The sequence below is a fragment of the Vicugna pacos genome, chromosome 14 (genome assembly GCF_048564905.1).
Source record: "Vicugna pacos chromosome 14, VicPac4, whole genome shotgun sequence".
Lineage (NCBI taxonomy): Eukaryota > Metazoa > Chordata > Mammalia > Artiodactyla > Camelidae > Vicugna > Vicugna pacos.
In genome coordinates, this window is record NC_133000.1 from 47439437 (window position 1) to 47458647 (window position 19211).

At 40.3% G+C, this 19211-nt stretch overlaps 1 protein-coding gene across 7 annotated transcripts in view; it reads left to right on the forward strand.

The window, feature by feature from the left end:
• The window catches only part of LMO7 (LIM domain 7), a 182569-nt gene that overhangs the window by 129894 nt on the left and 33464 nt on the right, over nt 1-19211 (forward strand). For 4 of the 7 annotated variants that reach the window (XM_072976365.1, XM_072976364.1, XM_006210294.4 and 1 more), the window contains 5 exons: nt 1641-1893; nt 6170-6199; nt 13859-13976; nt 16122-16264; nt 17789-18221. In XM_072976365.1, coding sequence (XP_072832466.1) covers nt 1641-1893; nt 6170-6199; nt 13859-13976; nt 16122-16264; nt 17789-18221 — 977 coding nt within the window. Of the gene's footprint in view, nt 1-1640; nt 1894-2858; nt 3138-4463; nt 5184-6169; nt 6200-13858; nt 13977-16121; nt 16265-17788; nt 18222-19211 lie in introns of all 7 variants that reach the window. The other 3 variants (XM_015244437.3, XM_031684462.2, XM_015244442.3) reach the window with 2 other exon arrangements.

The window sequence follows — 19211 nt, forward strand, 5'->3', positions numbered from 1 at the left end:
TTACTGTTAAAGAAAAACCGGCTATCTCAAGTTAATGAATTTAGTGCTTCTCTATGTATGGGAAGATGCAAGAGTCTGGGCTCATTGAAATCATTTCTTTGATCTGCACCTTAACTATCTGGGGCCATATCCTGCTCTTCCCCATCCTGAGTTCCCTCAGGCTGCACAGTTGGAGAGGTTGTGGTGGCTGATGGCTCGATGGCTGCAACATCCTTTTACTGATACAGCAGGTGACATTTTTCATCCACACCTGTTACCATATCAAGAATATTTGCCTACTCTGCAGGATACTGGAGTGCACTCACAAATTAAAAAAACATTAGCTTAAAAAAATTTCAACATCCAAAAATCTTTGTATTTAAAATTTCACATGTACAAAATTTTGGCAAGAATCCTTGACGTCTCTCTCTTATATCCAAAAAGTGTACTTATTTAGGAGGCAGTAAAAATAAAGTGGATTGACTATTAATCCTCCCAGTCATGGCTCCTTATACTCCCTCCCTTTTTGCCTTGACTTTTCCTTCCCTGTTCTGGTCTCCAGAGCTCATGGCTGTGTGTTAAACTACTTCTGGTAGGCTACTCTCAGTGGTACTGACTGTGGATTCCTGCCACGCAGATGGGAGGAGACAAGATGGGCTTTTGCTCTGGTTTACCCTGCGGGTGTTCTGCTGGGAGCCCCCGGCTCTCGGGTACTCAGGTGCTGGGCACAGCTGGCCTCTGAGAGCTCTGGTGGAAACATGTGCAAACTTCCTTTACAAATATGCAAGGGCAAGAAGAAAAGGGCAAGAAAGGAGAAGACTCAGCTGGTATCTGTGCTAGTGTTTTATTCCCTCTTTTCTTCCTGTGGTCTTTAAAAGAACAGACTGACTTTTTTTTTTTTTGAGAACAGATTAGTGTTTGTATCTATGTGACCTTGAGGTGTATCAAAGTGTATTCTTTTAAAATTTTTTGTAAATGATGTTGAATCAAAATACAGGGTTCCCAGTATTTCCATGACCACTGTTGGAAAATGCCTTGAGTTCTGTGCTCTCATTTAGGCGTAAGACTTTACATCCCTTGGGGACTTTAGAAATCATGCAGTCCAACCGCATATCGAATGTGTGATCCTTCCTCACAGGGGTTTCACAAGGATCTATCAAACTTCTTTGTGCTCTTGTGCTTTTTGCATCTCTTTCTTCATCTTCCCTTGTCTGTCACCTCACAGAAATTTTACAGGACTACATGCTTTCTTTTAAATGACTGAGTTTCCCTCAGATTACTTTTAGATCTCATTTTAGGCGTCTTTGACTCAATTGCTGGATTTTATTCACATATATTCCATCAAGAAATGTTATTTAAAAAATCACAAGGGCAAGGAAGATTGGAGAAGAAAAGCGGTCCAGCCATAAATGGGACTTTCTCTGCTTAGAACGTGCAACAGTGAAAGAAAGTCCTGCCTGAGCCTCCAGTATGCAAAGCAAGTTCCTCCTAATGGATCTTATCACAACTTCATGACAAATGTCTAAAAATATTCCATGCAGTTAGCAGCAGAGCACTGGGTTTCCAAGGGGAGGACAAAGCAGGCGGGCTGTGTGGGTTTCGGTTAGACGAATAATCTGGAGAGCATAGCAAATGCTTGTGCTTTTTTATTTGTTAAATAGGTTGTGAAAGTGACACAGATTCTGAATCTACATTCAAAATGCAGGATCACAATAAAGATGACATGTCCTATCGAAGGATTTCAGCTATTGAACCGAAGTCTGCTTTACCATTCAATCGCTTTTTACCCAACAAGAGCAGACAGCCGTCCTATGTGCCGGCGCCCTTGAGGAAGAAAAGGCTGGACAAAAACGAGGATAACAGAAGAAGCTGGGCAAGCCCAGCCTACACAGACGCAGACGGAACGTTTCCAAGGTACTGGGATGCGAGCTGACGATTGAGTTTTAAAATCCAGTATGCTTTGTGAATTTGCTGGGGTATTTAAATTTGGTGAAAGGAATGGCCCTTAGAATGCATTTCATAGATAACGTAAAACTTCGTTAATGAAAACGTTTCTTTCTCTTACCTGTATTTTTAGTCATCCATCTCTTGAAGAGATTTCTTCCCTTTAGAATGTCAGCATATGATTTGCCGGTTCTTTTTTTAGATGCATGCCTTAGCTCACTGGTTATCTTTCAGCTTCCTGGATGACTTACATTGTTCGTTGTGAGCTCTGCTGTGTCGCTTTCTTCCATTTTTTTTTCCCCTGTGTTGATTGAGCTCAGCGGGCACAAAAAGAATCCTTTAATTTCCCATCAAATCAGCAGAGCAGAGCGTGATTTTTCAAATCCAGCTTCCTATCAGAAGGAGGTCTACGGTTCTGAAAGTGGATCGGACTCCGAGGAGGAACGAAGGTTGCCTGATGTAGTTTTGGATGACTTAGCCAACCGTAGATTCCAAGTGAGAAAGCGGCCTGAGGGTTTCATCTCGAAAACCACGTCTCCTAAGTCTTGTTCTCACATCTTTTCTCCTGCTGACCCATTAGCCACTGGGCTATACAGATTGACGAGGTCAGAAAAATTTCTCCTGGATCGGAATGTCGATTATGCTATTGATGTTTGATACATAAAGTAACACCCCAGATTGTTTGCAATTTGTCTCTCTCTCTTTTAACACGTTTTATAATTGTCTTTGGCCCTTCTGTATTGAGCTGTTCTCTAATTAAAATGAGATGCTGTTATAATGCCTTAACTTTGTTGTAGGAGCTGGAGTGATGAGAATGGGAACTAATTGGCTGCATCCACAGTGGTGTAAACTTTGTGAGACAGAAAGCATGCCTCTTGTGTTCTGTGTCACAAATTGCTCACGCAGAATCTTAACTGGTTGGATATTTTGAACAGTAACAAGAGGAGAGCTTGGGGAAAAAACGTGGAGAACTGGTCAACAGCACAAGACACTTCAAACTCCTCTTGTTACTTGGAAGAGGAAGAAGAAAAGACAAGCACACGCAACACTGTAAAGGATGACCTTTATGTGCGAAAGCTAAGTCCAATCCTGCCAAGCCCAGGGAATGCTTTTGATCAGTTTCTTCCCAAATGCTGGATCCCAGAAGATGTGAACTGGAAACGAATAAAAAGGGAAACTTATAAACCCTGGTATAAAGAATTTCAGGGATTCAGGTTTGTCTCTGTGCATGTTTCTTTTATCCCAGTGTCCACTCAGTACCCCGGCGGGGTACATTCTCTGTGTGCTTTTTATGAGCGAGGTTAATTTCCTTCCAACCTCTATAGACCTGCTAACTGAAAAAAAAAATGCTGTTTAAATTTAAACTTTGGGATCTGGATCCTAAAAAGTCCTCTTCTCTGCACAGTCATAGCTTGACCTTGTTTTTAGTTACATTGTTCTCCAATCCTTTGTTTTCTTTCCTCTTTCCTTTCTCTGCTTCACTCCACGGTAGAAGGAGTTCAGGCTCTGAGGATGAGGATTCAGGCTCTGACAGAAGCCCCGTCGTTTTTAGTAGAATACAAAACGCAGATCCCAGGCTAGACAGCAACTGTCAAAGATGTTCACTCTTGCTGGAACTGGCTATCAAACGGGCCAGAAACTCCCGGGACACCCATGCAGCCGGGAGAACCAGTGGTGCTGCGGATGAGCCCAGGTGCACCTGTCTGCATGAGCCCGCCTGCCGGGGGTCTGGCCTGTGACACCTGTGCCAAGTTCTGCTACCACATTAACCTCTGATGATGATGCGCTGAATCAGGAGCCCTCACTCACTTAATATTATAAAAGCATAATGTGTAACATAATGCTTTCTGCGCAGGAGTATGAGCTCGCAAAGCTAGGGGATGAAATATTCTTCAGCACAAGTGTGTACCAGAGAGTGTATAATTATGGGTGGCATAGTTAGTCCTTTTGGAAAACCATTTTTAAAAGGCTTTTTAGAAAGTTGGCCTAATTTTGCAGTTGTGCTGTGTGTGGAGCTATGGAGAAAGGAAATAACTTGGAGACAGACACCGGGACAGGCAAGATGGGTGGGAAATGCAAAGAAAAGATTAATCAGAGGCTTTTAGAGAGCTTCAGAGCATTGATTTAATTTCTGTGGACTACCTGTGCCTGTTGCGTAAAGCGCTCCTTGCTCAGCTCTTGGAACTTTCCGAGAACATTGCTGCTTCTCAGGGCAAGGGGTTTGGTCATTGTTGCCAGTGGAATGAGGAAGGGGTGAAGGGAACACTGTGTATCAGGGAGTTGGACTCTCTTCATGTTCTGGCTCCATCACTTGGCCTCAGTGGTGCCCGCCTTTCCTGAGAAGTACACTCCACTCTTATTTCTGTAAATGGTAAAAGGAGAGTCACGGGTGATGGCGTTAAACGCTAGTCTTTTCCTCCCAGCAAGAGTCCCTCCCATGGCACCCTAAAAGAGTTCACCCACAGTGACTGGCTGCCTAATTACCTTTTCTCCCCAAACTTAATAAGATTCTCCCTTCCTTTCTCTTTTCTATGCTTCAGTCAGTTTCTATTGCTTCAGGCCCTCCAGACATACTCTGATGACATCCTGTCTTCTGAAACAAATGTCAAAACTGATCCCACTGCTGGCCCAAGGCTCATAACACGCAGAAAGAACCTCTCTTACGCACCAGGGTATAGACCAGAAGACCTCGAGATGGCAGCCCTGGATCCTGACTTAGAGAATGATGATTTCTTTGTCAGAAAGACTGGGGCTTTCCATGCAAATCCGTGTGTGGTCCGGGCGTTTGAAGACTTGAGAAGACTCTCTGAGCAAGATGATCCTGTCGAGCGAGATATAATTCTGCAGTGTCGGGAAGGTGAACTTGTACTTCCAGACCTAGAAAAAGATGATATGATTGTTCGCCGCATTCCAGCACAGAAGAAAGAGGTGCCTCTGTCGGGGGCCCCGGATAGATACCAGCCAGTCCCGTTCCCTGACCCCTGGACTCTGCCTCCGGAAATTCAAGCAAAATTTCTCTGTGTCCTTGAAAGGACATGCCCACCCAAAGAAAAAAGTAGTAGCTGTAGACTGTTAGTTCCTTCATGTAGGCAGGAAAAAGATGACATGTTGGCTCGGAAGATCCAGTCTTGGAAGCTGGGAACAACTGTGCCTCCCATCAGTTTCATGCCTGGTCCCTGCAGTGCGGCGGACTTACAGAAGTGGGAGGCCATCCGGGAGGCCAGCAGGCTTAGGCACAAGAAGCGGCTGATGGTTGAGAGGTCAGAGTGTGTTTCTGCAAGGATGTGGCTTGTAATGGATGATCTTGTGTGACTTTCCTTGTGTGAGTAAGTGGCTTCGTCTTGCCCAACCCTGCATGTCATGAGCCGTTTTGAAGCTTCCTGTAAAAAAAATTGATTTTGCTTTGAGAAACCTTTCATCATTTCATGGAAAAAGTGCAATTCCATATTTGCACATCTCAAAATCATCTATCTGAGATCCGTTTAAGAAGGTGTCTACACAAACTTTGCCTTTGGCCTTGAGGAAGACTATGATACTATTCTGCCGTATGATGTTTCATGGAAATGATTTTCACTTACATTTACAGACTTTTATTCTCCTGTCCAGGCATTTCTGAAACAGTCTGGTTGTAGTTTGGTTTCATGTGTTTCTCATATTTCAAAGTATATGATTTTTGGGTAAAAATTTCCCTTAAAATATGGCATTGCAAGTTTCATTTAACTTGGTTTTGATTTTTTATTTTGACCTAGGTTTCTTGACTATCAATGTGTAGCTTTTAAAATTTATGGTTTAAAGTTCAGTGCAAATTTTATTAAAATGCATGGATGTTATTTGCTGTCTGTTGCACTTTACATATGTGTAATTATGGCCATTTGATAATGAGCCTGCATTTATGTGTAATGCAATTTGCCTTTTAATGGGTGTTTAGTTTGTTGAACTTGGGGATGGACAAATATTAGGTTAAATAAAATTAGTAGATTTAAATCTAACTTCTTATTAGTTCCTGGCAACAGGAAGCTTTTAAAAAATGGACTTGTTGATTCAGGGGAAATCAGGAAATCCTTAATCTGAACTCCTTGAGATGTGAGATCAATGAGAATTTGAGATAATCGAGAATGTGACTGAAGAGGCAACCTTCTTTGAGATTTGTCCATCTCTAGTTCGACTCTTAATGATGTTGAACATTTAGAAACTAACGCAACAAGAAAAAAAATGACTTTTAATTTTTGGTTTTCTGATTTCTTAGACTCTTTCAAAAGATTTATGGTGAGAATGGGTAAGTTTTCTGGTTCACAGTAAAAAACAAAAAATCTCTGCCTATTGTTTGTCCTTGGTGTAATACGTCGTTGCACTTCTGTCCTGGCATGTCACTAAATGGGGATGCTCTGTGCTGTGCATGAGACTTAAAAAATGGGAAACTTTTCTTAATTCTTCAGCCTAATGGTTATATTTCTGTGTCTGAGTGCCTATTGCATGAAGTGCTATATGACAGCAGTAGTTTGTTTTATTAGAAGTTGAAAATTCAGGTCCTTTTATTTTTTTTTTAAGGAGTTGATTAAAAGAAAAGCACTTGCCCAAGATTAGGTGTATTTATTTTGGTATCTGATGGCTGCATAGACCCAAACTCTCATTTCTGGTTGTCAGAGCCCAAATAACTATGTTTTAGAAAATCTATGAAAAAGAGTATTAGCATTTACTTTGAGGCTGGGATACATGCAGTTGACATTATCCATATACTCTTAGCTCAAGGGGTGCTTTGTTAGTTGGGATGGTGAGTAGTGTTAGTCTTTCCTTAGAATTTGGAAACATTTTCAAGATTCCTGGTTAGGGTGAAAATCTGTGATTTGGCTGCGTTGAAGAGCGGAACTGGCCTTCCAAAACTGCGAAAGTTAAAGTCTTGGTAGTTCCCAATCTTTCTGCAAGGACTGTATTTATATCTCATTTCCAGTTTCTGTCTACAGTTGGCCCTTCGTGTCATAGATAGACGTCCTAGAACCAAGGGACGACTGTGCTGTCGTTTAACTCTAGTCACCTGGTAGACAGAAAATATTATAAAAGTAACTTTCTGAAAATATTTTCCATTTCTAGATTAATAGGGTGAAAGTAAAAACTTCTTTTACTTATATCACACACTCACTGTATGTAGACTCATTAATTCTTAGTGGAGACTAACCAGGTGGCTACATCTTAATATTTCATATCAAACTTTCTGTAACTTTGTGAATCTAACTGCTAATAGCTTTTTAGCAAGAAGACAATTTAAGTATGTTGAGTATTCTAATCCGCCTAAGCCTTAGTAGCTAAGTATCTTCCCCTCCTGGGATTTATTTCATCTCTCAGGTTCTCTAATTTTGATAGCTTTGGATAATTTTGATAGTTTGGAGATCTTGGAAGTTACTAAAATTACTATTTAAAGCAATGTAGCCGCTGTCAATGTCAAAGATGTAATTGAGCGATGGGCAACTAATTGCAAGTACTTCTCAGCCACTGATTAAAAAAATCAGACTCCCAGCAGGCTTTCAGTGTGCTGCATACGCAAAGGCACATTATCTCCTATCTGGTTCCTCATGTGTGCTTACAGCATTTCTGTCAGGGAGGGCGAACAAGGCAATTTTTAGCATGACACTTAAGCATCTGCTAATCTCAGTTCATCGTGGGAAAACTGTTTTCACTTGATGAAAAATCTTTGCAGCTTCAAGTATTTTGAATGATAACTTTCAGGGGAATTTTCCTTGGTAAATAAGGCTTTATGACATAAGCAGGTTGTTTTTCTTAACGGGTGTACAAGTACACTGAGCACAAATACTTGATGGGAATGTAAACACGTACAGCTATTTCAGTGACTGTCCGTGTTTCCCCTTAGGGACACAGTGTATCACTGGGTTAAGGAAGGGAGAAATGAAATGCCAAAGCTCAGCAAGCTAAGGATTTTTCTGGGCTATTGCCGGGAGCAGCAAATGCCTTCTGGAGACTATTTCAGGATTGCTGCTTGTATAGTATACTATTTATTTTAAAGGCTGTTCACTATGCAGTTTACTGCTAAGGTAACACAAATAGAGCAAGGTTGTTTGTAAACTGAGGCTGATGAATAATACATGACTTGTCAAATGATAGAAAGTAATGCAGATGGGCCTTCCAAAACTCAAGTGCATTTTAGACCACTTGCAATTAAAATCTATTGTATAGGATTAAAAAAAATATTCTATCAGTTACCAATGATCTGCAATGAAAACAAAAAATAAATTGAAATTGGATTGAGTATAGACTTTTAATCTAGAACTTGTTTCATATCTATAAACATGTTTGTAAATGTTTACAAACATGAAACAAGTGGTATTTCTAGGTGATATTTCTCCAGACATGTACTTTGTCAAGCTTGGAATACTTACCTGGAAAAATCATTATTGCTCAACATCCTGTGATTGAAAAATAATTGCCTGTAACACGAATGCTTTCTTTTTGGTAAGAACCAGGTTAAAGAGAAATGTGCGCTACCTTTTGAAGGCTTAGTTAGATTGTTAATTTCTTGCTGGCTTTTTACTTGGCATTTAACACCTGTCACTTTATTTTCAGTAAGACGCTTTGTGTATGCAGTCATGCATATGACACTTTGCAGTCATTTTCTCACATGTGCTTTCGTGTTGCATGATCATCTTACAGTCCCATGACATTTGAAAATCTGGTTATGATGCCTCTTTGCAGAGTCTGTTAATGACAAAGAAATTTGTAACGGTATCTAGCTTCAATTTTGTAATATGATTAAGCCATTGAGTCTACTGCCAGTATCAACAGGAAATGAACACTGATTCAAGTTGAAGTTGTAATTGAAGATAATCAAGACACGTATATTTTACCTATGGGTTTTGACTAAAAAAAATTCTGTAGAACTATAAGGACACATAAGACAAGAAAAAGGAAGGAAAAACGAAGTTGATGTGAGTTAATTCTCTGAGGATTTCACCCCCAGGGGGCATTTAGCAGTGTCCCAGACATTTTTGATTGTCACTGTAGGTGGATTGAGGTGAGGATTGCTTCTGTCATTTAGTGCATCGGTAGCCAAAGATAGTGCTAAATGTCCTACAGTACACAGGACAGCCCCCTAAAACAAATAATTTTCTGGCCCAAAAATGTCAATTGTGCTGCTGCAGAGAAAATCTGATTTAGACCATAAACCTATAAACAAAAAGTCTCTTATGTTGTCTTATCATTCTAACTTACGGTGACTCTAAAGCCTCCTTACCCAGGTTTTATTATTGATTGCTCTTCAGAGAATTCCTACAACACTTATGAAAATATGTTTAGAGGTGGGTGCATAAACAGGTCTATTCATATCTTCCTTTGAAAGTTAAGGACCCCAAACTTAGTATCATGGAATTTCTATTTGCCAGATAAGGTTATCAGTGATTTTATAGTTAGGAAATTTTGCTGCATGTTGGTCCTTTTTTGATCCTTTACTGCTTAGATATTCACTTATAAGTTTCCTGAGATTGAGTTCTAAAATAACACCATCATAACACTCATCCCAGCATTGTGGGAAAAGAAAATAAGATTTTAGTCATCTTGTTTTACAGATCTGTGCCTTTTTTCTTAAACTTCCCTTTCTTTCTCTCTTCACCCTAACTGCCATTAAAAAAAAGTTTTATTCAACTGAAAATACAACGTGTTAGACCTGTATTTTTTGGGAAAAATCCAAGTGCAGTTCTAGAATTGGAGCCTTTCCAAATAAGGAAACATAAAGGTGGTAAACAAATGAATTGTGAGAGAATTCTGCTTTGCCAGGGAAGAGTCATTCATTCCACAAAACACCTGAGGTGTGGAGCCCTGTATGGTTTTCCCAAACAGTCTTCCGGGGACCGTCTCTGGTGGTTATCTCAGTTTGGTGAGGTAGGCAGGTAGGTATCACGTGCATTTTAGAAACAGACGTTGAAGTTTTCCCAGGGACGTGCAGCTGGTGGGATGGTGGAATCGGCCTAGGGCTTCATGCATAGACTGCTTGCAGTGTTGTCAGCACACAGTAAGCCCTCAGAAGTTAAATAATCGTTCTGTCAACTGTGATAAGGAAGGAAAGAATTCTTCATGATCTGGCAGGAAGACTCCTCCACTCAGAAGGGTCTAGATTTTATCAGTTGGCCTGGGGTGACCTCTCTTAATTTGAAACTGCTTTGGGAGTCATTTTCCAGGAGATCCCACACAATCATATTTGCATTAATGAAAGTAGTTGGTGTATCCACCAGATTGTTACTGAAAAGCAGTCAGCATAAGCTGACCCAGTTCTAACCATCCCTCCCTTGCTTAGCAGACAAGGAACCGAGGCTGAGAAAAGTTCAGTGATGTTCGGTGGGGGTGAAGATCGGTGCTGCTGCCGGGTCCCACCTCCTGTCTCATGCTGGTGCCTGGCTCAGCCTGTACGGAATGTGCCCAGGCTTTCTGTAGATAACTTTGTATGTCCCAGGGAACACAGAGGGCTCACGCTCCTACCTTATGCAGGCGCTTGGCTACCCCGGCTGGTATTCGGCTCACTTTGTTCATCTTGAGGGACCTGCTGTGTGTCAGGCTCTGTGCTGTGAGCTCCCCAGAGGCTGATGCAGCCTTTGCCCATGGGGACCATGTTTTCCGAAAAGACACAAGCCAAGGTTTCATAGTGCAAGAGGGTGAGGGCAAAAAGGGTCTGGGCCAGATGAGACTGTCCAGCCTTCCCCCAACCATAAGATTATTTAAAACCCTTAACCTTCCCAATTTTGTTCTGGAATTTATGCAACCTCATTTGTTGAGTGCCCAGATTCCCCTCATACTTTGATCCTGGAAAAATTTTCTTTTTGGTGAATCTGTTATAATATTAACTGATATTGCCTTATTCTTTGCAGTTATGACCTAAGTAAATTTATATTCTCAAATCAGTTTTTTATATAGTCTTACGTGGTCAAGTATATATATGATGTTAATAGCTCAGTATATAATTTCATATATACTCATATATGTAATTCCTTAATATTCTTTAATAAATCTTATTAAGCTTTCTTTATAAAGCTTTGGAGCAAGAGCCACAATTTCTTGCAAAATTAGAGACATTTTATGGTTAGTTTATTTTGCTCAAATAAATATGATGAGACATACTTGATTCTTAGCACAGGTGTTAAATGAATGTGTCCTGTATGCCTTGTGCTGTGTTAATGTGTTTTCCTCCCAAGCAGTGTGTGAACTTGTGAGGGAGGTAAGCTAAACACACACACATGTGTGCCCACTACATATGACATAATGCTGAGCATTAAGAAGCACAAGAAAGGTACAGCTAAAGCATCATTTTTTGCAGGAAGACTTTATCAAAGCAGGAGAATATTATTGAGATCATTTATGAGCACCTGCCAGGGGCTGGGAACTCTTTTAGGCACAGGTGATACAGCAGCAAAGAAATCAGACAACAGTCCTGCTTTATAATCTTACAGCGCAAGACAGGTGATGTGTAAATAAACATCCATTTCAGATGGTAATAAATGCTATGGAGAAAAAGAGGGATAATGTGAATCAGGAGAGGTGCATTACTTACTCTTGTACGGTGGTCAGGGACGGGAACCCGGGGGTAAACTTTAAACAGCTGACTGGAAGAGAGAGATCATGTGGATGTTCGGGTGAAGAGCATTCCAGGCAGATTGAAGAGCAAGGGGAGAAACAAGAAGCTGGGCCTGAGCAAGGAAACCAGGTGGCTGGAACGGAATGTGTGAAGGGGAGCAGGGTGGGGGACATGTGCAGATAGGTAGGCGAGGGGCAAGGTAATGTTGGACCTTGTAGGTCTTGGAAGAACCTGTGTTTAACTCAGGTGAGATGGGAACAAACTGTTGGGTGCTGGATGGAGGCATGCCATGATCTGAGTGCAGTTTTGGAAAGATCCTTCTGGCTGCTGTGTTGAGTATACACTGAGTATGTGTTGAGTATACATTGTGTATACATTGAGTATACAGTACACATTGTTGGGCAGGAAGAGATGGAAGCAGGGATACCAGTTATTTTAGTAGCCCAGGCAGAAGATAGGATGGCTTGGTTCCGGGTGGTAATGGGGGAGGTGGTGAGAAGTGATTGCATCCTAGGTATATTTTAGATGGTAGAGGACAGGATTTCCTGGTGAGATCAGTTTTGATGTATGAGAGAATGAGGACTCTGGGGTGACTCAAAGATTTCTGGCCTATAATCCAGAAGGATGGAGTTGATTTTTACTGAGATGAGGAATGTGGGAGATGAGTGGATTACAGGGTGAACAGTCAAGTCTGCTCTGACAAGTTAAGTCTGAGTTGCCCCATTAGACTTCCAAGGGGAGAATGAACAGGAAGTTGTATACATCAACCACACTTGAGTCTAGCAGGGATTTGAGAAATGAGTGGCATTTAAAATGGCGTCTGTATTGGTGAGGGGCTTTTAAATTGGAGGGGACAGTTCAGGAAAGACCTTCACTGGATCTGGTGGCTGGGTGATAAGAAGCTTTTTAAAAGTCCAGGTAAGAGTTGACTATGCTCTGATCTAGGGTGTTGGCAATAGAGATGGGAAGAAAAAGACACTGAATAAGAGAACTTGATAACTAATTGAAAACAGGGAGAAGGGAAAGACACAGAGGTGAAAAATGGTTCTTTGGTGTCAAATCTGGATGATTGGAGGCCAGGTTAACACTGTTAACAAGAGGAAAGGCAACTTTGGAGAAAAATTGAGTTTGCCTATGTCAACGATAACCATGTGTTTACTGAGTTACCACTTACAAAATCCTTTCTAGATATTATTTAATTGGCCCTTTTACAGTTGATGTGCCTAAGGGATATCCACGCAGAGATGTTTATTCAACAAGCAGTTGGAATTGAGTCAGAGAGACTGGTCCCAGGCTGTAGATATGGGAGAGGTTTGCACGGAGATTGTAATTGAACTCCTGAGCTAGCTAAAAGCAAGTGTGTTACTTGAAAAATGTGGTGATGGCAAAATCTTGGGGGAAGGCAAAGTTTAACGGCCCACAAAGGAGATGTGGAGTCACTTAAATAACTGAACGTGGAGTCAGTAGCAATGAACAAAATCAGAAGTCTATTCTGAAAGATGGGTGGGAGAGAACATTTTGGGCAGCTCTCATTTGAAAGCTCTATGTCTCTTCTCTCAATCCCACCTGCTGTTCAGTGTTCAGATCTGACCCCTCTCTTTCCTGGAGGCCTCCCTCAGCCTCCCCTTCTCCAGTGTACTTCCCGTGCCCTTCTAAGTGCATGTACACAGCACGTGTGCATCGTGTCCGGCACCCCACTCCACTCAAACTACTCTAGTTTAAGCTCAGTACATCCTCATGGTAGGGGTCACCCATGGAAGACATGAAAACTACCTTAATAAAAAAGGGGACTATAATGGAGGTTATATTGTAACCCGCTGTTAGAAACTACCTATGGTGCTTTGAGAACAAGCCCACTGAAGTGGTGAGGCAGGTCTGAACAGAATCTCTGAGAAGCAGCAGCACATTTATTCACGGTATCGAACTTGAGGAGAAAATATCAAGTAATCATTAAATTATTTAATAAGTGCTCAGAAAAGGCCGCCAAGCCTTAAAAGATTATCTCTGGAGGAGATAGAAAAATAAAGACAAGTGATTCTAAGGCCAAATAGTTATTTTTTTTCTAAAGTAATCTTTTACTGCATGGACCACTGTAAACATGAGGACTGGATTATATTTCCTGACTTGTTCAGCATTCATTTTAGCCATTTTGTGAAAGAATTCACGCTTGAGTGCTGGGCTCTTGTTTCTGTGTTTTGGAAAAACACCATTTATCTCTGTAGTGCTATTTCTGTGATATTATCACTAAAGCATCTAGGTAGTACCACAGAAATTTAGATGGAATTTCCAACTATAAGCCCAACCTTCCAGTTTTAACCTTAAATCCAGTCACGTGAACCTTGGTTACCATGGGTATTTTTGTCGTAGGAGTAAGTCCATGAGTGATGTCAGCGCGGAGGACATTCAGAACTTGCGTCAGCTGCATTACGAGGAGATGCAGAAAATAAAGTCACAATTAAAAGAGCAAGATCAGAAATGGCAGGATGTGAGTATATTTCCTCCTGGGAGACGGGGAGGCAGGGAGGATGTGTTCGTTTGACTCTTCCTTACTTCTCTAAAAACAAAGTCGGTTTTCTCAGAGATGGTTTTCCCTGCTATTCCAGATTTCAGTTCTGTAGGAAAGGTGATCAACTTCCTTGGAAAATGATTTTTAACCCTTTTTGGTCTATCACTGTTGCCTGTCTTAAAGGCCACTGTGAAAAATAGAGACTGTTTATCTTCTAATATATTTTGTGAGTTATCAAAAATGAGAAGCTGCTTCCTGGCAGTATAGGTAACTTGTCTACTTGCTTTGGTGGTTGAATTTGGGGCATGACTGTTCCTGATGCTTGTGAAAAGGGAGACTTTGCTCAAGGTTTAGGGCAGACGGGGTCCAGCACAGACTCTAGGCAACAGCGGGGAGAGATGAAAGGGTTTTTAGAGTTAATAGAGGAGGCTTGGGGAGAAATATGAACTATAACTCAGTAATATTTTGGTTGAAAAAGCAATTATCTCATGTGAATCAAAATTAGGTGTTTTCACAGAGCTGACATGTATCTAGATGTCTATTTGGATAAAGACTTAATCTTTAGTTTTGTCCCTGGTGGAAGGAAGCGCTATCTTTTTTGAAAAAAGGGGTTAGTTGTTATAATTGCAGTTGTTTACAAAGAAGTGTAAGGAAATACAATAGGTAAGCTATACAGAGCAGACCCAAAGAATTCTGAGGACAACTTGATGGTAAGAAAGTTGAGTGGAATCTTGAACAAAACAAGTAAATCTTAATTTTCAGAGGAATTAAAGACTAAGAAATGAAGATGAACCCTCTGCCTTGGCTGTGTTTCTAAATTCGAGTGTCTCTTTTACTTGGAAGCTCAATTTGATTGTCAAAAAACAAAAATTCAAAGTCAGTTTGCCAAAATACATGGTGACTAGGTATGAAAAGAAGAGGTATTAGGGGATTATCCATTAGGTTAAGTCAGATGAAACTTCACAGTGGTTCTCCTATAGGACTAAAATGTGCACTGATTTGTTCTTTCTGGAAATAGTTCATGTTGGTTTCAGGCTGTTCTTTAAAGCAGGAATGGTCCTGTCTGTTCCCCCAAAGTAGAAATCAAGCCTAATTTATGTGCCCCAGGGGTGAGGTGCCCCTTTAGTTTGAGATCTTGCTTAGGCTTCTGTTTGGGCTGGGGTGCCCCTAGCAGTTCTTGGCATGCTATTTCTTCGTTTTGGTGACATAGGAACAGTTGGTACCATCCAGACTGTCTCAACCCCTTGGGTGTCAGAACGAGCTTAAGCTCTTAGGGCTAATTTTGAAGGTGAGTTAGGTTCGTTGTCCCGGGGTCACCCAGCTTGGTGAGACTCAAGTTCCTGGGGATATGGGAAGCAGATGTCCACTTGATTCCTGTGTGATCTTCCTCATTGCCCTGTCCTTATGTGGAGGTGACCCATTTTGAAACCACACATTGAGTCTGGCTCCCCCATTTGAGCCTTTCCAAACCTGGCCCTCCCCTGCCTAACATGAAGTTGACTACTTTCTCTTTTGGACCCCCACTCTCTCATGCAATCCTACAACACTCATTTTTGCGCTTTTAACTACACGTCTGTCTTTCCGCTCTGTACTGAGAGCTCCTTGAGGGGAAGCACCTCTTATTCATCTGTGTGTTTATGGGCCCCTTTCCTCAAAGCAGGGCTTGAACTCAGTATTTGTTAAACAAAAGACCGGGTGTGCTTCTATGCTTAGCCATTTTACAGTCATGTTTCTGTTCCAGTTTGACTGGTGAAACATCATGTCACATAAGAGCCAGATGATTAGAGTGAGATGGAAATGAATTTGAAACAGTTCCTGATCTTTCTGAGCTGGCATCTAATTACAAGCGTTTAGCACCCTTTGTGAAATGGGCAAGGAGGCAGGCACTTTCTGGGAAGACAAAAATGGGATCTATCTTATTAGGTCAGGGTTTCTAGACAGACGCAGGAGATAAAGGCTTGGTACAGAGACGCTGGCTATAAAAAGCAAAATTAGGGCACCTTGGCATCAAGTTGGAGTGCATGGTTTCAGCGATGTAATGGGATCCTCTGGCGGGCTCTCACTGCCGGGAAGGGTGTGTAGAAATTCAGGTGTGCCTGTGTTGATGTGATTTGCTTCTGTTAGGACCTTGCAAAATGGAAAGATCGTCGAAAAAGCTACACTTCAGATCTGCAGAAGAAAAAAGAAGAGAGGGAAGAGATTGAGAAGCTGGCGCTTGAGAAGTCTGAGAGAAAATCTAAGACATTTAACGAAATGCTGCAGGACAGGTAATGAGGCTGAATGCATCTCAGGATCAGAGATACGAGTGTTAGAAATAGATATTTTGTGTAAGTGTAGTGAGATATACATGTGCACCGATTTTAAACTGTCATCAGAAATGCATGAAACTTCAAGCATTTTACTCTGTAGTGAAAAGGCTAAGTATTGCTGTAATAAATAGTGACTTAAGTTAACAGAAGGAATGAGTGCTTAAAATTGGTGTACATTATTTCCTCATTTTACATTGTATATTCATGTGCAGAATTGGGTGATGTTGGCTATATTTGCAGAAAATAAACAACTTTTTCTCCTTTTAAAGTAAGTTGAGAAATAGAATGGTCAAATAAAACCAGCTCCCACTCCTAAATAAATTGTGAAAAATATAGCAAAGTTCTTTTTTGTGTTTTAGTGGTGCAATTAACATTGTATTTTTAAAGGAAGACTATATAAACATCAGTATGAGGGTTTATTTTTTGCATTGCAACATAACAAGATAAAGGTCCAATTTAAACTTGCCTGTAGAGCAGTTACTGTGTGAAACCTTGAGACGTTTACAGGTCAGGGAGAAGGCAAATATGCTTTAAGAATACTGTCAAAAAGGAAATGTGCTGGTAGGTGAAATTAAACAAAGCTCCTTTGTGCCCTAGATGCCAATGGTAAACACAGTTTCATTCACTTAAGTGCAGCAGAGTTGGCTTGAGAGGTACTCCTTACTAAATGGTAGCCCCGAGACTGTTTTGTCAGCCTCTCTATAATTTATAGAAATGATGACTTTTAATCTGCAATAATTGCCCATGCAAATTCTACCAAGCTATATGAAATCATACACTAACTTGATCTTAATGGAAGTCTGAGTCTTGTGTGGTCTTCTGTTTTTACTAAACTTTTATTATAAATTGTATCCAGGAAAACTCTAAACACTGTTAAGAAATCCATATATTTGGAGGGTTCAAGTTAATTGTCAGTTATCTTTATAGAACATTAATTTTGGAGGAATTATAAACTTGTGGGTGAAACTTTAAATAATCCTTTCTTAAAATTTTCTTTTTTTTCCTGTATATATATTTTGTATTGAAGTATAGTCAGTTTACACTACTGCATCAGTTTCTGGTGTACAGCATAATGCCTCGGTCATACATGAACATGCATATATTCGTTTTCACCGTAAGTTACTACAAGATATTGAATATAGTTCCCCACACTACACGGCATGAACTTGTTTACCTATTTTATATATATTAGTTAGTTAGTATCTGCAAATCTCAAAAATCTCTTTACAATGTCAAATACTTCAGGGGTATTTTTTTAGCCTCTTTAAGAAAAAAAAGTCAAGCTCTTAATCTTTTTTCTGTAGCATTAAAAATTTGCATGTACTTATTTTCATTTTCTGTTAATATTGTATTATTATATGAAGTCGGCAGTCTTTTCATTCCCATCCACTTTTTTATGTTAATGACCAAAGTAACATCTGTCTCTCCATCTCTGTGTGTCAAATGCATAACTTTGTGGTTGTGGTGTTTCTTTCTGCTAAGGGAGTACCAAAGTCAGATGCCTACAGCTACATCAAGGAGGAGATTGTATTCTTCTGATGACGTATTCACTGAAGAAAAGCTTCCCCCTACACTGACTATGTCAGAAGCAAGTTACCAGAGTGAGAAGGTAGAAGAGAAGGGGACAACTTGTCCTGCAGAAATTCCTAAACAAGATTCTACAACTTTTGCCAAAAGGGAGGATGCTGTAACAGCTGAAATTCAGCTTCCTTCTAAAAGCCTCCGGGAGGAACACCACCCAGCCTCTTTGTCTTCTCAGCATTCACTGAATATACAAGTGGAGTCGAATCGAGTTTCAGCTTCTCTCCCCAGAAGTTACCAGAGATCTGATACGGCCAGGTTAACATCTGTGGTCACACCGAGACCTTTTGGCTCTCAGTCAAGGGGAATCTCATCACTCCCGAGATCCTACACGGTAAATGTGCTCCCAGTTCACTTAGCCTGTTCTGCAGAGCAGAATACTGGTGAACTTGTGCAGAGGTTTGAGTGCTAATGCTTGATGTGTAAAATGTACCTAATTTATATATAAAGCAGTTTTATTTTAGCCAGTGTAGATTCAGTAGATATTTAATGCTTAAAATATAGCAATGATGCAGAATTGATTAAACTTTAATTCAATGAAAGTAGAGCCAATACATTTAAAAAGAAAAACCCATTCTAAGGCAGAGCATTTATTCTTTAGTGTCATATTTTCTCAGATATATCTTTTGTAAATTATTAGGTTGCACAGTATGAAGTTGCCAGTAGTCAGTTCTTTTTGACCTGCTAACAGCAACTTCATGTGGCTTAACCTAAATATTTTCAGGTGATTGTGTACAAATTTCTATTTTTCCTGATTTCCCACTTCAGTAGAACTTGATATCTTTGTAGTTATTAAAATGTATCTTATGGTTCAAAAATACATATTTTAAAGAATATGGAATATGAAATCACTTGCCCTGAGAATGAAGCAGTACCACACACCTGAAAGTGAGTGTATTAATTTGAACTATGTGAAAGGAAGCAGTACAGTCTGAGAACATCAGTGTTCAAATTCCTTCTACTTCTGCCAGGGTGGAATCCTGAAACTCTAAAACAAGAAAAATTCTATTACAAAAAATTCAAGGTGAAGGAAGCCCACTTAAAGTAGCCAGAAAAAAACCCTGACCATTATATTAAGTAAATATAGACATATTTGACAACATAAAAATCAAATTTATACAGTAGACACCATTAACTAGTCAAAAGACAATTTATATAGGCTCAGAAAAATATCAGTAAAATGTATTTTATATATAGGGTTAATATCCCTAAGACTTAAAATGCTCCTGCAATGGATAAGGAAAAAATATATAGTAGAAAAATGGATATAGAAATGAATAGCCAGTTCAAGGGAGAGGAAGTTTTAATGGTTGGTAACATAAAG